This window comes from Stegostoma tigrinum, chromosome 15 (genome assembly GCF_030684315.1).
Source record: "Stegostoma tigrinum isolate sSteTig4 chromosome 15, sSteTig4.hap1, whole genome shotgun sequence".
Taxonomy (NCBI): Eukaryota; Metazoa; Chordata; class Chondrichthyes; order Orectolobiformes; family Stegostomatidae; genus Stegostoma; species Stegostoma tigrinum.
The window spans coordinates 70,197,727-70,220,130 of record NC_081368.1 but is presented as its reverse complement, the minus strand read 5'-3'; the positions used below and the strand labels follow the sequence as shown (position 1 = coordinate 70,220,130).

The following is a 22,404-nucleotide window of genomic DNA, read 5'->3' as shown; positions in this document are numbered from 1 at the left end:
ACTATAAAAATGCATTGAAGCCTCATGGACAAAGGGAGAAAGGGGATGAATTTTACTGATGATCTCTTTTCCGTAGTAAAAGATAAACTATAGAGTGAACTATAGAGTGATTTCCTCTTTATTCCCAGCCCTTACTGAGAGAGAATGTTCCCCAAACCCTGTACTTTAGATTCCAACTTTTGAAATATACCCACGGCAAATAAAACCTTTCAAATGAATCAACAATAAGGTTTATTATTGACGCTTACAAAATGTGGAGAGGTGAATTCTCTATGCCATCCACGCACCTAAGCACTCAGGAAATTAAGCAAGACAGGGCAGGAAACGAGGTAGTTTTGATAAATCCAGGGCCAGGGAAATCAGCTTATGAGATTTATGACTTCCAGAGCTCCATATCCAGTAACAGATTCCTTGATAAGCTGAACACAGCAGTTTTCCCTCTGGCAGGCTTGTAAAAGGTTATTAAAGCATTACTGCCCATGTTAGCACAATGGGTCTTGATGTTTCCCTGTGTCCAGCACCAGAACAGTTCCCATCCTTTGTGTCAGCTTCCGCTGGAATCTCTAGATGGTGCAGGGTTTCAGAAGCTTCTGGAAATATGACCATGTGACCAGCCTCGGCTATTTTACGTGCATTTTTAAAAGAAACAAAATTTAAACGTGAAAAGACAGAAGCGATATCAGTTTTCTTTGTGGTGTTTCTCCATGTCGTCTTGTCATGGCAACCCACTTACTGACTTGCTGAAAAATAATAAGGCCTAGGGAGGCTCTGGGAGCAACTGGGACTGAATGGTAGCTCATTCAAAGACAAATGTAATGGGTCAAATACAGTGCTGCCGTGCTGAGAGGTTGCATGAACTCACTACCAATTGGGATATGATTTTTTTTTAAAACTGTAGACCAAGACATTGAGTAAGAGAAATGATGAGGCACATTGCTGGTAAAATAGAGCACAGTTCCAGTCAATGATTACCCTGCACATTGAATTATTCCTTGTGAACCATTGTGGATTTATCCATAGTGTTGACTGGTAGATGATGTGGAACAGCTCTGGCTGCAGCTGTTAATCTGATTGCTTCTCTCCTTTTTTTGCTCATGCACATGTCTCTTAGACTCACCAAAGAAAGAGTTCAACCGAGAGCAATGTATCCCAACACAGCAAGCTGGATCAGTACGAGTCCCGGAGTCTCCTCATGTGCTTTCTTCACATCGTGAAAACTATCTCAGAAGGTGCGTCCTGTTCCTCCCTTTGATCTGTTCTGCAGGAGTTCTGGTAGAATCGTAGAATCCCTACAGTGTGGAAGCAACATATTTGACCTATCGTGTCTGCACTAACCCATACCCATTTCCCATGGATAGTCCACCTATCCTGCACACCCCTGGACACTATGGGCAATTTAGCATGACCAATCCATGTAACCTGCACATCTTTGGACTACGGGATGAAACAGGAGCATCCAGAGGAAACCCACACAGACACCAGGAGAATGTGCAACGTCTACGCAGGCAGTCACCCAAAGGTGCAATCGAGCCCTGGTCCCTGGTGCCATGAGGCAGCAGTAATAACCATTCAGCTAACCATGACACACCAAATTGGTTCCCAACTTTATACCAGCAGACCAAGTTTATTGCTGTCATACCTAGCTCTTCCCTCATCATGGCTGAAGCCTTGTAACTGGGGTCTTCCTTAGCAACTCTTCCCTGTTTCTGCCACGCAGCTCCTCCCCTAACTCAAGCCCCCATCGCTGCATCCAGGAGTGATAGAGAAACTGAAGGAACCCTGAGCCGATAATGATAAATATATCTAAATTCTCTCTGATCTGTGTTCAAGTGATTGAGACCAGTATAGGAGGTCACATAGATGTTATATTAGGAATTACATTTTATTGTCACGTTTACTCAAGTACAGTAGTACAGTGTTTTCTTTATAAAGGCACTTTCTTTCCAAATGAGGTGACGCTGGCGAGGTGTGCTGGCATGTCAAGATATGCCCCAGGTTGTATTCGGTGTTGTCAATGCAGAGAGTTGTAAGAAATATCGACTCCACGATCTCCAGCCCTGGGCTGGGGATGAAGCATTGACCTGGGGAGAATTGGGTGGCCTGGGAAGACCCAGAGAAACTGGCAGTCGCTGAGCCGGACTCTGAGGAAGGACCACCTCGGGGCACCAAAATTGGTCAAAGTTTAAACTGAAAGACTGATTCAAAAACCTCCCACCAGCTGTCACCCCCTCACTCCCTCCTCTCATCCCATCTATTTCAACTTGTTCCCATCTACCGATCCCTCTGCTGCCTCAGACAATCCATGTCCCAAAACCCTCCCCCCATTCTAAACCAACCTGTGTCTATTTTGCCATTCCCCACTCCTCATACTCAAATGCCAACTTATGACTCTGTTTTCCCACCCCAACCCCCCTCCCCCATCATACGTACCTCAAATGTCACTTATCATCCCAATGGTTCTCTATAGCCTCTCTGCCATCTTGTACCCTTCACCCACTGCACTCCCCCTCACAACGCCATCTCACCTATTATCCAGCATGGGTGTTAACCAGGAAGCATCTTGACTATAAATAAATTTTATCACCCTATACTATATTGTTTTTAAAAAAAGCACATTCTTGTGGTTAGAAAAATGTAACGTATGGAAACTGCAGCCACCCCTTTCAAAACTAAATATAGCTGGAGTCTTTCAGAGAAGTAACAGAATGCTTGATGATGGTAATGCTTTTGACAAGATATACGTATGCATTCCCAGAAAGTATTTCATTGTAATAGACTTATGAGGAAGGTTGTAAGTCATGATGTAAAAGAGACAGTGGCAATGTGGATACAAATTTGGCTAATCGATAGGAAACAGTAATAGTCAATGGATAGTTTTTTTGGGCTGGAGGAAGGTCTGTGGTGGAATTCTCCAGGGATTGATATTTGGGACTCTTGCTTTTCCTGATTTATATTAAAAATCTGGATATTGGTATGCAGGCAACATTTTCAAACTTTGCAGATGACACTAAACTGCACACGGCTGCAAACTGTAGGGAGGGTAGTGTAGAATTCCAAAAGGACGTTGAGAAGTTGGAGGAGTGGGTGAATTTGGGCAGATGAGGTTCAATGCAGAGATGTGTGAGGTGACACACTTGGCCAGAGAACATTGAAAGATAATGTTAAATTAGGCGGGTACAATTCTTAAGGAACTACAGAAACAGAGAGACCTTAGTGTGCATGTGGCCAGATCATTGAAGGTAGCAGGACGGGTGGAAAACAATGAACAAAGCACAGTGTTCTTGACTTTTTAGTACGAGTATTGTGTATAGTGGTTGGTGCCACATTGTGGCAAAGATGTGGATGCATTGGAGAGAGTGCTGAAGCGAATTACACGAATGGTTCCAGAATTGAGAAACTTCATTAAAGTGGATAGATTGAAGAAGTTGGAATTATTGTCCTTGGAGAGAACACGGTTGAGAGGAGATTTAATTGTTGTTTTCAAAATCATGAACGATGATGAGATAGGGTAAACAGATTTTTGTTTGAAAAAGAAACTGTAACAAGAGGGCATAGGTTTGAAGCGATGTACAAACAAAGCAATGTAAGGAAATCCTTTTTTCACAAGTAGTTGGGGTATGGAATCTACTACCTGGAAATATGGTGGAGGCAGATTCAAATGAGGCATTTGAGGGTTAAGAGGGAATTGGATGATTATTTGGGTAGAAATAATTTGCATGGATATGGGGAAAAGGCATGAGATTCAGACTAGGCAATGTAATGCAAGTTCAAATGGGCTCCTTCTGCACGATAATAAAATTATGAGAAATCATAGAATCCTGACAGTACGGAGACAGGGTCTTTCGCCCAACAAGTCCACACTGGCCCTCAGAGCATCCCACCCTCTTACCTCAAATGGAGCCATTGCACGGCCAGCTCTAAAGTGGTACATTAGAAACAAAAACAGAAGTTGCTGGAAAATCTCAGCAGGCCTGGCAGCAACTGTGAAGATCTGAAACATTAACTCTGATCTTCGCAATGGCTGTCTGCAAACCCCACCACCCCAAAAATATTCTTGACCTCAATCTCCATGGAGTTCTGGGGCCATATCCACAGGGGTTTCCTAAGCTCTCCAAATGGATCAATGTACTGAAAACAGACTGCTGTTGCCTGGTCTAAGCTCTACACTCTGGATTCCAGATACTGGGGCTTCCAAAAACCAATTTCCATGTAAACAGTAATTTAATTCAATGGAAAACTGACTCCTGGAGCAGGCAGTTCTCTCTAGCTGTAATTTGCCAGTAATTGAATGGCAACCCAGCCCAGTGGTAGACTTTTGAACATAGATTGGAAAAGCAGAAAGTTAAATTCATCTAAACAGCCAACAGGGCTAAGCCATTGAAATATTTTGCTGAATTTTCAATATAAGAATTTGAATTTGGAATGTAGAGTCCAATAATGCAATAAAAACTCTGATTTTCACAGTGGCTGTCTGCAAACTCCACCACCCCAAAAGTATTCCTGACCTCCATCTCCATGAGCTCATGGAACCATATCCACAGGGGTTTCCCAAGCTCTCCAAATGGATGAATACTCTGAAAACAGACTGCTGTTGCCTGGTCTGAGCTCCACATTCTGTATTCCAGATACTAGGGCTTCCAAAAAAAGCAATTTCCATGTAAACAGTAATTCAATTCAATGGAAAACTGTTTCCTGGACCAAGCAGTTCTCTCTAGCTGTAATTTGCCAGTAATTGAATGGCAACCCAACCCAATGGTAGACATTGATTGGAAAATCAGAAAATTAAAATAATTTAAACAGCCCGCAGTGCTAAACCAATGAAATTTTTGCTGAACTTTCAATATAGGAATTTGAATTTGGAATGTAGAGGTCCAATAATGCAACAGACACCAATAGAACTGTGGATGCTGTAAATCATCAACAAAAACAAAGTTGCTGGAAAAGCTCAGCAGGTCTGACAGCATCTGTGAAGGAGAAAACAGAGTTAACGTTTTGGGTCTGGTGCCCCTTCCTCAGAACTCTGAGTTGTGGATGCTGCCAGACGTGCTGACCTTATCCAGCAACTTTGTTTTCATTTCAATAATGCAGTGCTGGAATGGAAAATTACATGCACTTTAAAAACTGTGACATTGATGGAGAACCACATTGCAAAGTAGCTTAAGGTAAAGTTCTTTTAAAGAAAGTGTCTCTTTACATTGTGATTCTTACTTAGCCCTATTGCTAGTCCCTTGATTGTTCACATGAGTCAGGAAATACTTTGCCTGCTGCTGGAAGTGATGTTGGCTTCAATCTGTCCAAAGGTTGATTGTAAAAACTGCTGTAAGGGAGGAAATGATCCTGAAACCTTACAATTGTTGTTGGGAAGATCAGAAGTTGGGCAGGATCAGAACCTGACATATGAACTTGCTGGTACTTGCATGTGTTCGTTCTCAATCTGGAAAAAAATAGAGGACGTTCTGTGTTATAGTTCATGATTTCTTTTAGTATCTGCTTAGTTTGGGTGCCTATAGTTGTTGGTGTGTCTTTTAATATGGAGTGTGTACATGCCAGAATGTTCCATCATTTGGAATGGATCACCCTTATAATCTCCACAATGAGGAGATATTGATAATGTGGTGATTTGTGTAAAACTGCAGTAGCTGGAATTCAATGTGATGCAGTAGATTTTAACTTTAATAAAATGTTGCTAAGTATCAAAGGGGAGGGGTTGTGGGATGTGTAACAACGAAAAGAGTAGTGGAGGGGCTTTCAGTTGCAAGAAACTAGAAATTGCACCTAACATTTGCAAGGTCTCAGAAAAGATAATGGAATGGCAGCTGGGAGCGTTGTTTTAGACTCTATTTCACTGGTGAGAAGCTGAAGCAGTAACATTCAAAAGGATGTGGCCTGCTGGAATGAAATAAATATGTGGAATAAATGAAATAAATTTCTGGAGAATCTCAGCAGATCTAGCAATATCTGTGGACGTGATGCAGGGACGCCAGTGTTGGACTGTGGTGGACAAGGTCAAAAATCACATGACACCAGGCTACAGTCCATCAAATTTATTTAAAAACGCAAAACACGGACACAAACACACACATTAGTTACTTCATCCAAGATGTTTTTGTAGTTACAGGTACATTCTGTTTTGCTCGGAAAAAAAAACCTGACTCCAGTTTAAAACATAGATAGATTCTAAGCAAGACCTCACACCTAACATGCATTGTTGGACTTGAGGTAAGACCATTTGTATACATTGATTAAAAAAAACTTTAATTTTCTCGGATCATTGACTCAAGAGGAATTTGGATTTTGCATTTTGATCAGTAGTTTCCTTCCTAATTGATTAAACATTCAACAAGAGGCAGCCAGTGTTAGGACTGCCACATTTCTGCTTGTAAATTCAATGTCTTATACCCTCTCTCCCAAACTATGCCTGAAGAAGGAGCTGTGCTGCAAAAGCTTGCATTTTCAAGTAAACCTGTTGGTCTATAACCTGGCGTCATGTACAACACAGTGTAGAACTGCAGGAACACAGTAGATCAGGCAGCATCAGAGGAACAGGAAAGTTGATGTTTCAGGTTGGGACCCTTCTTCTGAAGACCTTGGTGTCATGTGATTTTTTACCTTGACAGCATCTGTAGAGAGAGAGAAAGAGTTAATGTTTCAAGTCTAATGACTTACTTTGGTTCTGATTGATCTGTTGTTTTTCACCATATTTTCTGCTTTTAGTTCAGATTTCCACTATCTGCAGTATTTTACTTATATTTAATTGAACGTGCAGAGCTGTTTTGTCACCATGCAAGAGTGAAATTTTCCGGAACCATTTTAACTTGTGAAGTAGCAGCTGAGAGTAGACAGATACAGACAGTTCCTGGTGGAATAACGGTTCAGAACAAAGTGTCATTGATGTGAGGGTCAGGATGGAAAGTTAGAGAAACTGTTTTCAGAGGCTTACAACACTCTTGGAATGTGCTGCCGAGGTTAGAGATTAAAGCAGAAACTGAACATCAAAGGCTAAGTTGTAGAGATGATTGAAAGGCAAAGAGACAGTGTAAGGATGCAGGCTGTGTCTATGTCCTCATTTTCACAGGATACATGGCGCTCATTGAAAGCACCAGTGGTGGTGATTTTGTTGCTCAGGCACTGATGATTGACAGTGTCAGATGTTGGATTTATTTATTCCAATTACATGCACTTTCAGTGTCCTGACTCCAGACTGTGCGCAATCTCCAACACCAGACTATGTCCACTGGAGCCCAAATTGGGCTTATGAATTCCCCTCCCTCTACCACATCCCAAAACCAGCCCAGCTTGCCCCCACCTCCCTAACCTTCCCTTTCTCCGACATATCCCCTCCTCCCACCTCAAGCCCCACCCCCATCCCCTACCTACTAGCCTCATCCCATCCCCTTGACCTGTCCGTCTTCCCTGGACTGACCTATCCCTTCCCTAACTCCCCACCTACACTCACTTTTACTGGCTCCACCACCGCCTCTTTGACTTGTCTGGCTTCTCTGCCCCAATCTTCTCCTCTATCCATCATCTATCCGCCTCCCCCTCTCTCCCTATTTATTTCAAAACCCCCTTCCCCTCCCCCCATTTCTGAAGAAGGGTCTGAGCCTGAAACGTCAGCTTTTCTGCTCCTATGATGTGGCTTGACCTGCTGTGTTCATCCAGCTCTACACCTTGTTATCTCAGATTCTCCAGCATCTGCAGTTCCTACTATCTTATGAGAGAACGATCAGATTTGCACAAGGAGAAAAGGGGCTTCAAGCTTCTCGAGCAAGTCCTACACTGAGCTGAGGACGTTAAACTTTACCAATTACCAGCCCTACCTGCCACAAGGCTACTTGACTTTGCTGAGCAGTTCAATCCTGAATGAAAGGCTAGTTGCCCCTGCCGACTGAATGTCTGAATGTGACTCTGGTTGGTCTATGAGCCTCTGTATGACTCTCTGAAGGGCTGCAGACACTTATGGCAAGGGACCCTGGTGAATTCATAGAGTCATTTGACCCATTGAGCCCACACCAACCCACTGAAGAACATCACACCCAGACCTACCACTGTATCCTGTCCCTGTAACCCTGCATCTCCCGTCACTAATCCACCTCACCTACATTTCCCTGGACACTATGGGACAATTTAGCGTGGCCAATTCCACTTAACCTGCACATCTTTGGACTGTGGGAGGAAACTGGATACCCCGGAGAAAACCCCCTCAGACATGGGGAGAATGTGCAAACTTGACACAGTCACTCAAAGGTGGAATTGAACCCAAGTCTCTGGCACTCGGCTAACCACTGAGCCACTGTGTCGCCCCGAATTGGTGAGAGAAAGCTTCAAGTTCTATAATGGAAAATGGCACAGGGCAAAGCACCAAAAGGACATTGAACAGGAAACGCACAAGGCTGGGAGCATGGAAATGGAACAAAGTGAATATTACAGAAAATGAACAGCAGATACGTGGCATAAGAACTGAGGAAAACCAGAGATCAAAGCTAGAGAAAAGAAGGAGAGTGTGCTGTCTCTGCTAGTGCAGCCGATATGTAACTGCAAAGCCTCCCCACAATGATTAACTGTTAACTTGCCCTCTGAAATGGCTTAACTGGTTTTTTGAAGGAAATTAAAGATGGGCAGCAAAGGGAGCCATATCTGTGATGCCCCAAAGACTGAGTCCATGAAAAACACTGGACCAGAAATGGACATGAGGTTTACATTAATGTAACTGATGAATTAGTTTAAGGTGATGGCATTGTAGACATAGGTATGCCATTCATGTAACATCTCTACTGTTACCACAATCTTGCATCTATATATAAAAAAATACTGTCAGGTTTTAATGAGTTGTAAACTTTCCTTTGTTTGTTTTTAATTGAAGATGCTTTGTTGGCATATTGGAACAAAATGTCCTCACAAGAACTATTGGATTACCTCTCAGTTTTGGAGTAAGTAGTGTTTGAATAAACATATTTTATTTTCTCCAGTTTCTGAGTTAGAGTATGATGACATGGTAATGTGAAAAGTGACCCTTAGACAAGCTGGTTTATTTTGAGCAAGAACTTCAAAGTAACGGTTCCCCAGTTGGGAACAGATTCCACACTGACCCTCAGTCTCCCTCACGTTTGGATTGAAATGCAACAGTGGGCAAGTGTCTGTCTTAGTCTGCCATAATCATGTGACTGTGACTATGAGGTGCACACCCTGCAGGCAGACATCTTCAAGACAGTCACTCCCTACACTGGGGGTATTCATGTTAGATGGAGCAGGGCCAATGATATCACCCTGATGCCAACTCTATTTCCTTGACCAGGTGTAATACCTTCCAAATAATCATGAAGCATTTAGATTAACCACTGATCTGGAGCTGCAGCGAATTGAACCAATGGTGGAATGATTAAAGGATTCTGCAGTCATTATTGTCCAAGAAAATAACAAACCTTTGCAAAAGAGTGACTCACAGCACAGCCTCCAGTGTGTGCCACACGGGCTTCCTCCCCTGGCTTCTGTTCAAGCTCAGAGTTAGCCTCAAGTACATCCCCTTAATGAACCATACAATTATTTTGTCTTCATTATTTGGAGTCATGGCTCGTGAGACCCACAATTTACCAAGTTCTGCCACTGTGAGAATTAGAAATTGTTGAGAAGACTCAGGTGATGACATTTTTGGACTGACAAAGTCCTTTTCTTTTACTGAAATATAAAACCTAAACTCTTTGAGTAAGTGGTACAATGAAGTAGAATGTCACCTGTGACCAATCAAATCAGGAAGTATGACTTTGGCTGTTCTGTCCCCCCAGGGTGTGTCTCCATCAGTTCAGATACTTGGGCAGACGACACATTGCAAGGTAGGGCACATTGTGAGATAAGGGAAACTGGTAAAACAAGATTGTCAGTGGTGTGTCTGTTTCAGTGTTTGTTCAAATTAAATCTAAAGGAGGAGGATTGGCTTGTTGCACCACTCAATTATTGTATGTGATTCAAACATGCTGCCAATTTCCAGTGTGCAGTTATTTTGATAAAAGAAGATAATTTTTTTCTTAAACCTGCCCTTCCACATAAATGGTCCAATTGTAATGGCTAAACAACCAAGGCCTTATTTCCAACCGTCTGGATCACAGAGTCTTATCCCACTGTTTTTCTATATCCCTCATCGTTCGTGATTCCTGACCCCTCTTTCAGTGCCCATTCCAGGGTTAGACTCTGCCTACCTCATTATCAGCTGAGCTTCCAAACTAGCAACAGCTTTGGCCTTTGACTTTCCACCAGCACCTAGTCTACGCCCACACCTGTACCTCTGCCCTTGCTGTCCTTGTCCCCAACAAACACACTCTCCCCCATCCCAAGTCTTGCCCCTAGTATAGAGTTCCCTTTTCGTTTCCTCACATCCAGTGGACATCCACTCAAGGAGGCCTGACATCTGGCTGGATTTGCTGTTCATCACCAGAACCTGCTAGGACACGTCTAATACAATTGCCTTGACTGTTGGGTCATTGTGGAGAGCTGAGATGATTGATTATTCCTTAGTGCTGTCTTCCCATCTCCCACACCCTCACTTCTCGCAAATGCCACCAGGAGATCATGGGCACTAACGGGGTTAAGAACAAACCTTACCCTCCTGTGGTTTTTCTATCCCTGAACCTCTGGCCTCTCCTGCTTCCCTGTCCCTGCATTCTCTCCCAGAGTTCACAAGATATCTCCCTTCCTTCTCCAGTGACCTTATCTCCATTGAAATGTCAGCCATTTGACTCCCTTTCCATTTGGGGAGCACAGTGGTAATGTTTCTGTGGAGGCCTAGATTAATGTTCTGGGGGCGCACAGGTTCAAATCCTGTCACAGCAGTTCATGGGATTTATATTCAATTAATAAAGTCTGGATTCTAAACCTGGTCTCTGTAATGGTGACCATGGCAACTATCATTGATTGTTCTAAATATACCTCATTCACAAAGGCCCTTCGTGCAGGGCCATCGCTTATGTCCTTTCAGGAATGAGATATGCTTTCCTTATCTCGTTTACATGTAGCTCCAGATCCAGTCCAAACAGGCTGGTCCTTAACTGCACTCTACAATTATGTGCAAGCCACTCAGTTCCAGGGCAATTGGGGCTGGTCAATAGATGCTGATCCTGCCAGCAATACTCACATCCTATGGAAGGATAAAGAAAAAAATCCTCATTGCTGTCACAAATGGTTTCCCAATTGATTGATACCACTCCCGACTCTTTGGACAATGCTGTTAACCCCTGAGAGGATATCAAACCTGATCATCAGCTCCTGTGCCGTCACACACTCAGTTTGTACTGAAAGCATGCAACAAAGTTCAATTGCATGGATGGAAAGTGTCCTACAACTTGTTAAAAATAACTTCATACAGCGAGTTTTGAGAAGATTTGTAGCTCAGGTTGAGGTTCCGGATGTGAGTTTGCTCGCTGAGCTGGAATGTTCGTTTTTCAGATGTTTCGTCACCTTTTTTTTATTTGAAAAAATATACTTTATTCATAAGACGTACAAAGAAAAACATATTTATACACCTACCCAGTCATGCAAGCCGCTCCGGGTTACCCAGGGGGTACGTACACCACCTAAAGAAAAAAAAAAAGACAAAACCCCGGCAGTCGTCACCCCGCACAGTCCCCGTTGGCCCCCTGACCAGTTGGGGAAGGCGCCTGCTGGGCCCAGTTACCACATAGGGCCCTTTTTTTCTATTCTGGACGAGGGGTTTCATACAGTGGTCTTTCCCCACCGCGCCTTGGCGGCGGCTGCCCCAAGCTTAAGCGCGTCCCTCAGCACGTAGTCCTGGACCTTGGAGTGCGCCAGTCTGCAACATTCGGTTGGGGTCAGTTCTTTCAGCTGGCAGACCAGTAAGTTGCAGGCAGACCAAAGAGCGTCTTTCACCGCATTGATGGTCCTCCAGGCGCAGTTGATGTTGGTCTCGGTGTGCGTCCCGGGAAACAGCCCGGAGAGCACCGAGTCCCATGTCATGGAGCTGCTCGGGACGAACCTCGACAAATACCACTGCATCCCCCTCCAGACCTCCTGCGCATAGGCACACTCCAGAAGGAGGTGATTGACAGTCTCGTCCCCCCCGCAGCCACCTCGAGGGCAGCGTGCGGTGGCGCAGAGATTCCGGGCATGCATGAAGGATCTCACTGGCAGAGCCACTCTCACCGCCAGCGAAGCAATGTCCTTGTGCTTGTTTGAAAGTTCTGGCGATGAGGTATTCTGCCAAACGACTTTGGCAGTCTGCGTGGGGAACCACACGACGGGATCCACGCTCTCCTTTTCCCGAAGGGTCTCGAGGATACTACGTGCTGACCACTACCTGACGGCTTTGTGGTCAAAGGTGTTTCCTTTCAAAAATTTCTCCACGAAGGACAGGTGGTACGGAACGGTCCAACTACTCGGAGCGTTCCACGGCAACGAGGCCAGGCCCATCCTTGGCAATACCGGGGACAGGTAGAAGCTCAGTAAGTAGTGACACTTGGTGTTTGCGTACTGAGGATCTACGCACAGCTTGATGCAGCTGCACACAAAAGGTAGCCGTCAGAGCAAGGGTGGCGTTCGGTATGCCCTTTTCCCCCATTTTCCAGGTCTTCGTACATGGTGTCCCTGCGGACCCAGTCCATCCTCGACCTCCAAATGAAGTGGAAGATGGCCCGGGTGACCGCAGCGGCGCAGGTCCAGGGAATAGGCCAGGCCTGCGCCACATACAACAGTACCAAAAGCCCCTCGCACCTGACAACCAGGTTCTTAACCACGATGGAGAGGGACTGGAGCGTCCACCAGCCCAGCTTCTGCTTCAATTTGGTGATACGCTCCTCCCAAGTCTTAGTGCACGCCGCAGCTCCACCAAACCAAACACCCAGCACCTTCAGGTAGTCTGTCCTGATGGTGAAGGGGATGAAGGAGCGGTCGTCCCAGTTCGCGAAGAACATGACCTCGCTCTTACCCCTATTGACTTTGGCACCCGAGGCCAGTTCAAACGGGCCGAAGATGTCCAATAGTCTACTCACTGACCGACGATCGGTGCAGAAGACGGCGACATCGTCCATGTACAGGGAGGTCTTGACCGGAAGGCTTCCGCTGCCTGGGATAGTCACTCCCTTCAGGCTCACGTCCTTCCTGATGGATGCGGCGAAGGGCTCCACACAGCACACGAACAAGGCAGGAGAGAGCGGGCAGCCCTGCCTGACTCCAGATCTGACGGGAAAACTGTCTGATTCCCACCCATTGATCGAGACTGCGCTAACGATGTTGGCGTAGAGCAGCCGGATCCAATTGCGGATGCCCTCCCCGAACCCCAGTTTGGAGAGGACGTCCCTCATGTAAGCATGAGAGACCCTGTCGAAGGCCTTCTCCTGGTCCAGGCTGACGAGGCAGGTGTCCACCCGCCTGTCCTGTACGTAGGCGATCGTATCCCTGATGAGTGCGAGGCTCTCAGCGATCTTCCTGCCCGGCACAGCACAGGTTTGGTCAGGGTGAATCACCGACTCCAGGACAGACCTGGCCCGGTTGGCTATGACCTTGGCCAGGATTTTGTAGTCCACGTTCAATAGTGAAATGGGACGCCAATTCTTAATTTCTTCCCTCTTCCCCTTCCTCTTGTAAATGAGGCTGATGATGCCCTTCCTCATGGACTCGCACATTTCCCCTGCCCGAAGCGCACTATCGTACACCTCCAGCAGGTCCTGGCCGACCAGGTCCCACAGAGCGGAATACAGCTTGACCGGTAAGCCGTCGCTCCCGGGAGTCCTATTCCTCTCCAAGGACTTGAGGGCTTTGGTCACCTCGTCCAGGGATATCGGCTGGTCCAGCCACTCCCTCGTGCCGTCGTCTAAGACCTCCGTGATAGACGACAGGAACGACTTGGAGGCCATGCTGTCCGTGGGCTTCGTGTTGTACAGTCCGACATGGAAGGAACTGCTGATCCTCAAAATCTCGGACCGAGATGACGTCACCGAGCCATCGTCCTCCTTCAGCTGGCAAAGCACAGAGCTCTCTGTGCACCTTCTGAAAGATGAAATGGGAGCACGTCTCGTCCTGCTCCACGGAGCGGACCCTGGACCAGAAGGTTATCCTGGAGGCCTCCGCGGTGAAGAGCGAGGCTAGCTGGCGCCTCACCTCGCGGAGGTCCTCCGTGACATCGAACCCCATCAACTGCAGAAGGAGCAGGTTCTGCACCCTTTTCTGGAGTCGCGACAGCTTTCCCCGCCTCTCTCTTGCCTTCCGAACACCCTTGAGGACAAAGGACCTCTTGATGTTCTCCTTCACCGTCTCCCACCAGTTGCCCGGAGACTAAAAGAGGTGCTTCACGGTTCTCCAACCGGCGTACTCCCACTTAAGCTCCTCGACGTTCTCTGGGGTCGACAGAGTCACGTTGATCTTCCACGTCCCCTTGCCGGCCGGCTGGTCGACGTGTAAGTGACAGTCGGCCAGCAGGAGGCAGTGGTCAGAGAAGAACATCGGCTCGGTGCCGGTGGACCTGACCGAGAACACCCGTGACACAAACAGGAAGTCTATCCTTGAGCGGATAGACCCGTCTGGCCGCGACCAGGTGTACCTCTGCTGCGCTCCGTCTGCAGGGGTGCTGAAGACGTCGAGCAGCTTGGCATCCTTCACCGTGCCCATCAGGAATCTGGACGTGACGTCCAGTTGACTCCTCCCACCCGCTGTCCCCACGCCGGATCTTCCATCTGCATCGATGATGCAGTTGAAGTCTCCGCCTAGGATGACCGGCCTGGACGAAGCCAGCCGGGGTGGAAGCCGCTGCAGGACGGCCAACCGCTCATTCCGTACTGCTGGGGCGTACACGTTGATCAGCCTCAGGGGAGCGTTCCTGTAGGTGACGTCAGCTACTAGGAGGCGCCCCCCACCACCTCCTGAACTTGAGAGATGGTGAAGTTGCGCCCCCGCAGCAGAATAGCCAGGCCCGAGGAGCGACGGTCGTTACCCCCAGACCAGATCAAAGCCCCACAGGTCGAGGCGCCGGACCATTTCCCGTACCTGCCGAGGTGCGGTATCCCGCAGTCCTGCAGAAACAGGAGGTCCGCCTTGATGGTGGTCAGGTAGGCCAACGTGGATACACATCTTGCGGTGGACTTGACACTGAGCACATTAATGCTCGCAATTCGTACCCCCATTGTGGGCAGTGACCGCAGTACCCTCCCCAAGTCCAAGGTCCAGCCCCTCCATCTGTCCCTTCATGCCCATTGCCCGGGCTAACTTTTGGACACTCTCCGGGCTCAGGAAACCGTCCGTGCTGCCTTCCGGGTGGCATCCCCCAGTCAGGGGTACGGATGCAGGAGGGTCCGGCTCTGGGTCAGGCTGGGGACGCGCTGTTTCCTCCTTCCCGCCTGGATGTTCCGGGGGGCCCTCCGGTGCCCCAGCGGCACGTGACTGGGTGTCAGAAGGAGCCTCAGGACGCCTCCCATCACCTGGAAGCGTGGTGCTGCTTTCCTTGTCCCTCGAGATCTTTAACTTCTGCTTCGGGCAGGCCATCTCCGAATCCCCCTCGTCAGAGGAGCTCTTATAGCCCCCCTGTAGCTGCCTCTTCCCGCCTGATGGTTGCGGTTCCTGGGCCCGTCAACGCACCTTCCTCCTCGCTTTCCAGACCGTTGTCCACTCCCCTGGGTCGCCTGTCGCCGCCTCCATTGACTCCGGGTTGTCGGGGGGGAGCGGAGCCTGCAGGGGCGCTTTGCTGGCCTTGGGCCCATCCTGCGGGGCTGGGCCCTCCTGCACGACCTGGCCCTCCTGCACATTAGTGTGGTCCTTGCTGGGCCCTGGTGCCTTTCTCTCCTCCGGGGGTGCTGGCCCCGCATTGCCCCTGCCGGCGACCTGGGCGTAGGTGGTCCCCCGCTGCGGGCATGCCCTATAGAGCTGGCCCGCTTCCCCGCAAATGTTGCAGCTTTTCTCTTGTGGACAATCCTTTGCAAGGTGTCCCTCCTCCCTGCAGATGGTGGCTTTGCAGTCGGCCGCCATATGACCTGACCTACCACAGGCATGGCAGACTTTAGGTTGCCCTGCATAGGTCAGGTAGCCCTTGCTCCCGCCGATCGCGAAGCTGGACGGTGGGTGTACGACGTTCCCGTCCGCGCCCATCCTCAGCGTCACCTTGACCTGCCTCTTACTGGTCCAGATGCCAAAGGGGTCCATGATGTCTGTTAGGTCCCCTTCCACCTTCACGTACCTTCCAAGGAAGGTCAGGCCATCAACTGCTGGCACATGCGGGTTGTACATGTGTACAGTCACCATACGGCTCCTCTGCGCTGGCATCACACACAGCGGGACAGCGGTCAATGCAGAGAGGGGGCCCTCACCTCCTTTCTCCTTGAAAACCTCCAGGAAGCGTTCGCAAAACTTGACACTCCTGAAGATCACATCGTAAAAACCTCCTCCAGGGAAATCCTGCAGGCAGTAAATGTCCGCAGCAGCGAACCCACAACAGTCCAACAGGACCCTCTTCACGAAGAACGTGCGGTCCACAGGTGCACCTTCATCCACCTTCTTTACGGAAACACGGATGGTGTTCCGGACCCCCTGACCTGGGGCACGAGCACTTGCCGCAGCCATCGTGCAGGTTGGCTGCTCCCCTGAACCAACGTTAGGCCGAAGCCACCATTAAGATCCACTGGTTGCAAGGGTGCAGAGCCAACGCGATGTCTTCCTTTCACCTCCAAGACAGCACTCCTCCTCCTCTCGGTCCACAAGAGAGTGGGTCTTTATTTTGTTCCAGATGTAAGCTGGTTCACGGAGCTTGAAGGTTTGTTCCAAGATGTTTTGTCACCATACTAGGTAACATCATCAGTGAGCCTCCTAGGCGGAGACTTCAACTGCACCATCGATGCAGATGGAAGATCCAGCGTGGGGACAGCGGGTGGGAGGAGTCAACTGGACGTCACGTCCAGATTCCTGATGGGCACGGTGAAGGACACCAAGCTGCTCGACGTCTTCAGCACCCCTGCAGACGGAGCGCAGCGGAGGTCCACCTGGTCGCGGCCAGACAGGTCTATGGTGTTATGTCCCGCTTTCTATTTATCTGGATAGGTTTCCTTGGGAGGATGATGTCTAGAAGCATGGCATTCCAACTGGAACTCCATCAACAAACACATTGGCTCCAAATCAATCTACCATCCCCTGAGAAAAAGAACAGGAAATGACATCACCAACACAGGAAATGACACAGGAAGGGACTAGGGCCCAGCAAGGACCCCACTAATGTGCAGGAGGGCCAGGTCGTGCAGGAGGGCCCAGCCCCGCAGGATGGGCCCGAGGCCAGCAAAGCGCCTCTGCAGGCTCCGCCCCCGCCCGACAACCCGGAGTCGATGGAGGCGGCAACAGGCGACCCAGGGGAGTGGACGACGGTCCGGAAAGTGAAGAGGAAGGTGCATCGACGGGCCCAGGAACCGCAACCATCCGGCAGGAAGAGGCAGCTACAGGGGGGCTATAAGAGCTCCTCTGACGAGGGGGATTTGGAGAGGGCCCGCCTGAAGCAGAAGTTAAAGATCTCGGGGGACAAGGAAAGCAGCACCACGCCTTCAGGTGACGGGAGGCGTCCTGAGGCTCCCTCCAACACCCAGTCAAGTGCCGCTGGGGCACTGGAGGGCCCCCCGGAACTTCCAGGCGGGAAGGAGGAGACAGCGCGTCCCCAGCCTGACCCACAGCCGGACCCGCCTGCATTCGCACCCACGACGGGGGGATGCCACCCGGAAGGCAGCACGGATGGTTTCCTGCGCCCGGAGAGCGTCCAGCAGTTAGCCCGGGCAATGGGCATGAAGGGACAGATGGAGGGGCTGGACCTTGGACTTGGGGAGGGTACAGTGGCCACTGCCCACAATGGGGGTACGAGTTGCAAGCATTAACGTGCACAGTGTCAAGTCCACCGCAAGATGTGTGTCCACGTTGGCCTACCTGACCACCATCAAGGCGGACCTCCTGTTTCTGCAGGAATGCGGGATACCGCATCTCGGCAGGTATGGGAAATGGTCCGGCGCCTCGACCTGTGGGCCTTCGATCTGGTCTGGCGGTAACAACCGTCGCTCCTCGGGCCTGGCTATTCTGCTGCGGGGGCGCGACTTCACCATCTCTCAAGTTCAGGAGGTGATGGGGGTGCGCCTCGTAGTGGCTGACGTCACCTACAGGAACGCTCCCCTGAGGCTGATCACCGTGTACACCCCAGCGGTACGGAATGAGCGGTTGGCCGTCCTGCAGCGGCTTCCAACCCTGCTGGCTACGTCCAGGCCGGTCATCCTAGGCGGAGACTTCAACTGCACCATCGATGCAGATGGAAGATCCAGCGTGGGGACAGCGGGTGGGAGGAGTCAACTGGACGTCACGTCCAGATTCCTGATGGGCACGGTGAAGGACACCAAGCTGCTCGACGTCTTCAGCACCCCTGCAGACGGAGCGCAGCGGAGGTCCACCTGGTCGCGGCCAGACAGGTCTATCCGCTCAAGGATAGACTTCCTGTTTGTGTCACGGGTGTTCTCGGTCAAGTCCACCGGCGTCGAGCCAGTGTTCTTCTCTGACCACTGCCTCCTGCTGTCGCTTGCCGGCCGGCTGGTCGTCCTGTAAGGGGACGTGGAAGCTCAACAAGACTCTGTTGACCCCAGAGAACGTCGAGGAGCTTAAGAGGGAGTACGCCGTTTGGAGAACCGTGAAACCCCTCTTTGAGTCTCCGGGCGACTGGTGGGAGACGGTGAAGGAGAACATCAAGAGGTTCTTTGTCCTCAAGGGTGTTCAGAAGGCAAGAGAGAGGCGGGGAAATCTGTCGCGACTCCAGAAAAGGGTGCAGAACCTGCTCCTTCTGCAGTTGATGGGGTTCGATGTCACGGAGGACCTCCGCGAGGTGAGGGGCCAGCAAGCCTCGCTCTTCGCCACGGAGGCCTCCAGGATAACCTTCTGGTCCAGGGTCCGCTCCGTGGAGCAGGACGAGACGTGCTCCCATTTCTCCTTTCAGAAGGTGCACAAAGAGAGCTCTGTGCTTAGCCAGCTGAAGGAGGACGACGGCTCGGTGACGTCATCGCGGCCCAACATTTTGAGGATCAGCAGATCCTTCTATGCCGGACTGTACGACACGAAGCCCATGGACAGCACGGCCTCCGAGTCGTTCCTGTCGTCTATCACGGAGATCTTAGACGACGGCACGAGGGAGTGGCTGGACCGGCCGATATCCCTGGACGAGGTGACCAAAGCCCTCAAGTCCTTGGAGAGGAATAGGACTCCCGGAAGCGATGGCTTACCGGTCAAGCTGTATTCTGCTCTGTGGGACCTGGTCAGCCAGGACCTGCTGGAGGTGTACGATAGTGCACTTCGGGCAGGGGAAATGTGCAAGTCCATGAGGAAAGGCATCATCACCCTCATTTACAAGAGGAAGGGGGAGAGGGAAGAAATTAAGAATTGGCGTCCCATTTCACTATTGAACGTGGACTGCAAAATCCTGGCCAAGGTCATAGCCAACCGGGCCAGGTCTGTCCTGGAGTCGGTGATTCACCCTGACCAAACCTGTGCTGTGCCGGGCAGAAAGATCGCTGAGAGCCTCGCGCTCATCAGGGATACGATCGCCTACGTCCAGGACAGGCGGGTGGACACCTGCCTTGTCAGCCTGGACCAGGAGAAGGCCTTCGACAGGGTCTCTCATGCTTACGTGAGGGACGACCTCTCCAAATTGGGATTCGGGGAGGGCATCCGCAATTGGATCCAGCTGCTCTACGCCGACATCGTTAGCGCAGTCTCGATCAACGGGTGGGAATCAGACAGTTTTCCTGTTAGATCTGGAGTCAGGCACGGCTGCCCGCTCTCTCCTGCCTTGTTCGTGTGCTGTGTGGAGCCCTTCGCCGCATCCATCAGGAAGGACATGAGCCTGAAGGGCGTGACTATCCCAGGCAGCGGAGGCCTTCAGGTCAAGACCTCCCTGTACATGGACGATGTCGCCGTCTTCTGCACCGATCGTCGGTCGGTGAGTAGACTATTGGACATCTGGGGCCAGTTTGAACTGGCCTCGGGTACCAAAGTCAATAGGGGTAAGAGCGAGGTCATGTTCTTCAGGAACTGGGATGACCACTCCTTCATCCCTTTCACTGTCAGGACAGACTACCTGAAGGTGCTGGGTGTTTGGTTCGGTGGAGCTGGGGCGTGCACTAAGACTTGGGAGGAGCGTATCACCAAATTGAAGCAGAAGCTGGGCAGATGGACGCTCCGGTCCCTCTCCATCGCAGGTAAGAACCTGGTTGTCAGGTGCGAGGGGCTTTTGGTACTATTGTATGTGACGCAGGCCTGGCCTATTCCCTGGACCTGCGCCGCTGCAGTCACCCTGGCCATCTTCCACTTCATTTGGGGGTTGAGGCGTACCGAACGCCACCCTCGCCCTGACAGCTACCTTTGTGTGCGGCTGCATCAAGCTGTGCGTAGATCCTCAGTACGCAAACACCAAGTGTCACTACTTACTGAGGTTCTCCCTGCCCCCAATGTTGCGAAGGATGGGCCTGGCCTTGTTGCCGCGGAACGCTCCGAGGAGTTGGACCGTTCCATACCACCTGTCCTTCGTGGAGAAATTTTTGAAAGGAAATACTTTTGACCACAAGGCCGTCAGGCACTGGTCAGCACGTAGTATCACCGGGTCCCTTCGGGAAAATGAGAGCGTGGATCCCGTCGTGTGGTTCCCCACGCAGACTGCCAAAGTCGTTTGGCAGAATACCTCATCGCCAGAACTTTCAAACAAGCACAAGGACATTGCTTGGCTGGCGGTGAGAGGGGCTCTGCCAGTGAGATCCTTTATGCATGCCCCGAATCTCTGCGCCACTGCACGCTGCCCTCGAGGTGGCTGCGGAGGGGACGAGACTGTCGATCACCTCCTTCTGGAGTGTGCCTATGCGCAGGAGGTCTGGAGGGGGATGCAGTGGTATTTGTCGAGGTTCGTCCTGATCAGCTCCGTGACGCGGGACTCCGTGCTCTATGGGCTGTTTCCGGGGACGCACACCGAGACCAACGTCAACTGCGCCTGGAGGACCATCAATGCGGTGAAAGACGCTCTTTGGTCTGCCCGCAACTTGCTGGTCTGCCAGCTGACAGAACTGACCCCGACCGAGTGTTGCAGACTGGCGCACTCCAAGATCCAGGACTACGTGCTGAGGGACGCGCTAAAGCTTGGGGCAGCCGCCGCCAAGGCACGGTGGGGAAAGACCACCGTATGAAACCCCTCGTCCAGAATAGAAAAAAGAACCCTATCTGGTAACTAGGCCCAGCTGGCGCCTTCCCCAACTGGTCAGGGGGCCAACGGGGACTGTGCGGGATGACGACTGCCGGGGTGTTTTCTTTGCTTTGTTTTTTTTTCCTTCTTTGTTTTTTTCCTTTAGTTGGTGTATGTACCCCCTGGGTAACCCGGAGCGGCTTGCATGACTGGGTAGGTGTGTAAATATGTTTTATTTTTTGTACATCTTACGAATAAAGTATATTTTTTCAAATAAAAAAAAAGTGACGAAACGTCTGAAAACGAACTTTCCAGCTCAGCGAGCAAACTCACATCCATAACTTCATATAATTGAAAGTGATTCTGGGAATCCTGAGCCCAGAAAAGGTGCTGTATCCAAGTTTCATCATTCTTTAATGTTGCTGACTTCTCCAACCCCCATTTGACTGGGAATCCATATTTGCTACATCATTTATTTGAATGGATTATTTGACCATAATCAGTGCTGAATTTCAGTTCTCCATCTCATTCTAATACGTTTCACTTTATCACGTGCAGTTTTAGCTTCGGTGGTTTAAGCTGTAAAACTGCTGTACCCAATTCAACATAGAACCCCCACAGTGTGAAAAACTGAAACTCAGATCCTCAAGTCCACACTGAGCCTCTGAAGAGCATCCCACTCAGACCAGCGACCTATCCTGCATTTCCCATGACTAATCCACTTAGCCTGCATATCCCTGGACACTATGGGTAGTTTCGCATGGCCAATGCACCTAACCTGCACATCTTTGGAGTTTGGGAGAAAACTGGAGTACCTGGAGGAAAACCACACAGACCAGGGGATAATGTGCAAACACCACACAATCGTCGAAGGGTGGAATTGAACCCGGTCCCTGGTGCTCTGTGGCAGCAATGCTAACTGCTGAGCCACTGTGATTATACATGTAATGTGTGTTTTATGCTTTAAGGATTTGTTACATTTTGAAGTAAATATTTTGAGCTCAATGATGGGGGAGATTTTAAACTACATTTCTCATCCAAGGGTTCAAGAAGGAGCAGGCTCCAAACAATCTGTGAGTGAAAGAAGGTCCCTGACTATGCCCGCTATTCGGAGCCGAACAGGAGTAATGCATTCCCGACTTCAGATTGGCCATGCAGACAGCTCATTCACACTTAACCACAGTAAGTGTTGGCAACAGGCATATCCATTCACATAACACCTGTGTGCATGCACTCTC

The 22,404-nt window shown here is 49.9% G+C and overlaps 1 protein-coding gene across 5 annotated transcripts in view; it reads left to right on the top strand.

Moving 5' to 3' along the window:
- dock11 (dedicator of cytokinesis 11) overlaps nucleotides 1–22,404 on the top strand; it is a 272,082-nt gene that overhangs the window by 178,597 nt on the left and 71,081 nt on the right. For all 5 annotated transcript variants that reach the window (XM_048544154.2, XM_048544150.2, XM_048544152.2 and 2 more), the window contains 4 exons: nucleotides 1,112–1,229; nucleotides 8,864–8,930; nucleotides 9,783–9,830; nucleotides 22,209–22,348. In XM_048544154.2, the coding sequence (XP_048400111.2) occupies nucleotides 1,112–1,229; nucleotides 8,864–8,930; nucleotides 9,783–9,830; nucleotides 22,209–22,348 (373 nt within the window). The remainder of the gene's footprint in view (nucleotides 1–1,111; nucleotides 1,230–8,863; nucleotides 8,931–9,782; nucleotides 9,831–22,208; nucleotides 22,349–22,404) is intronic.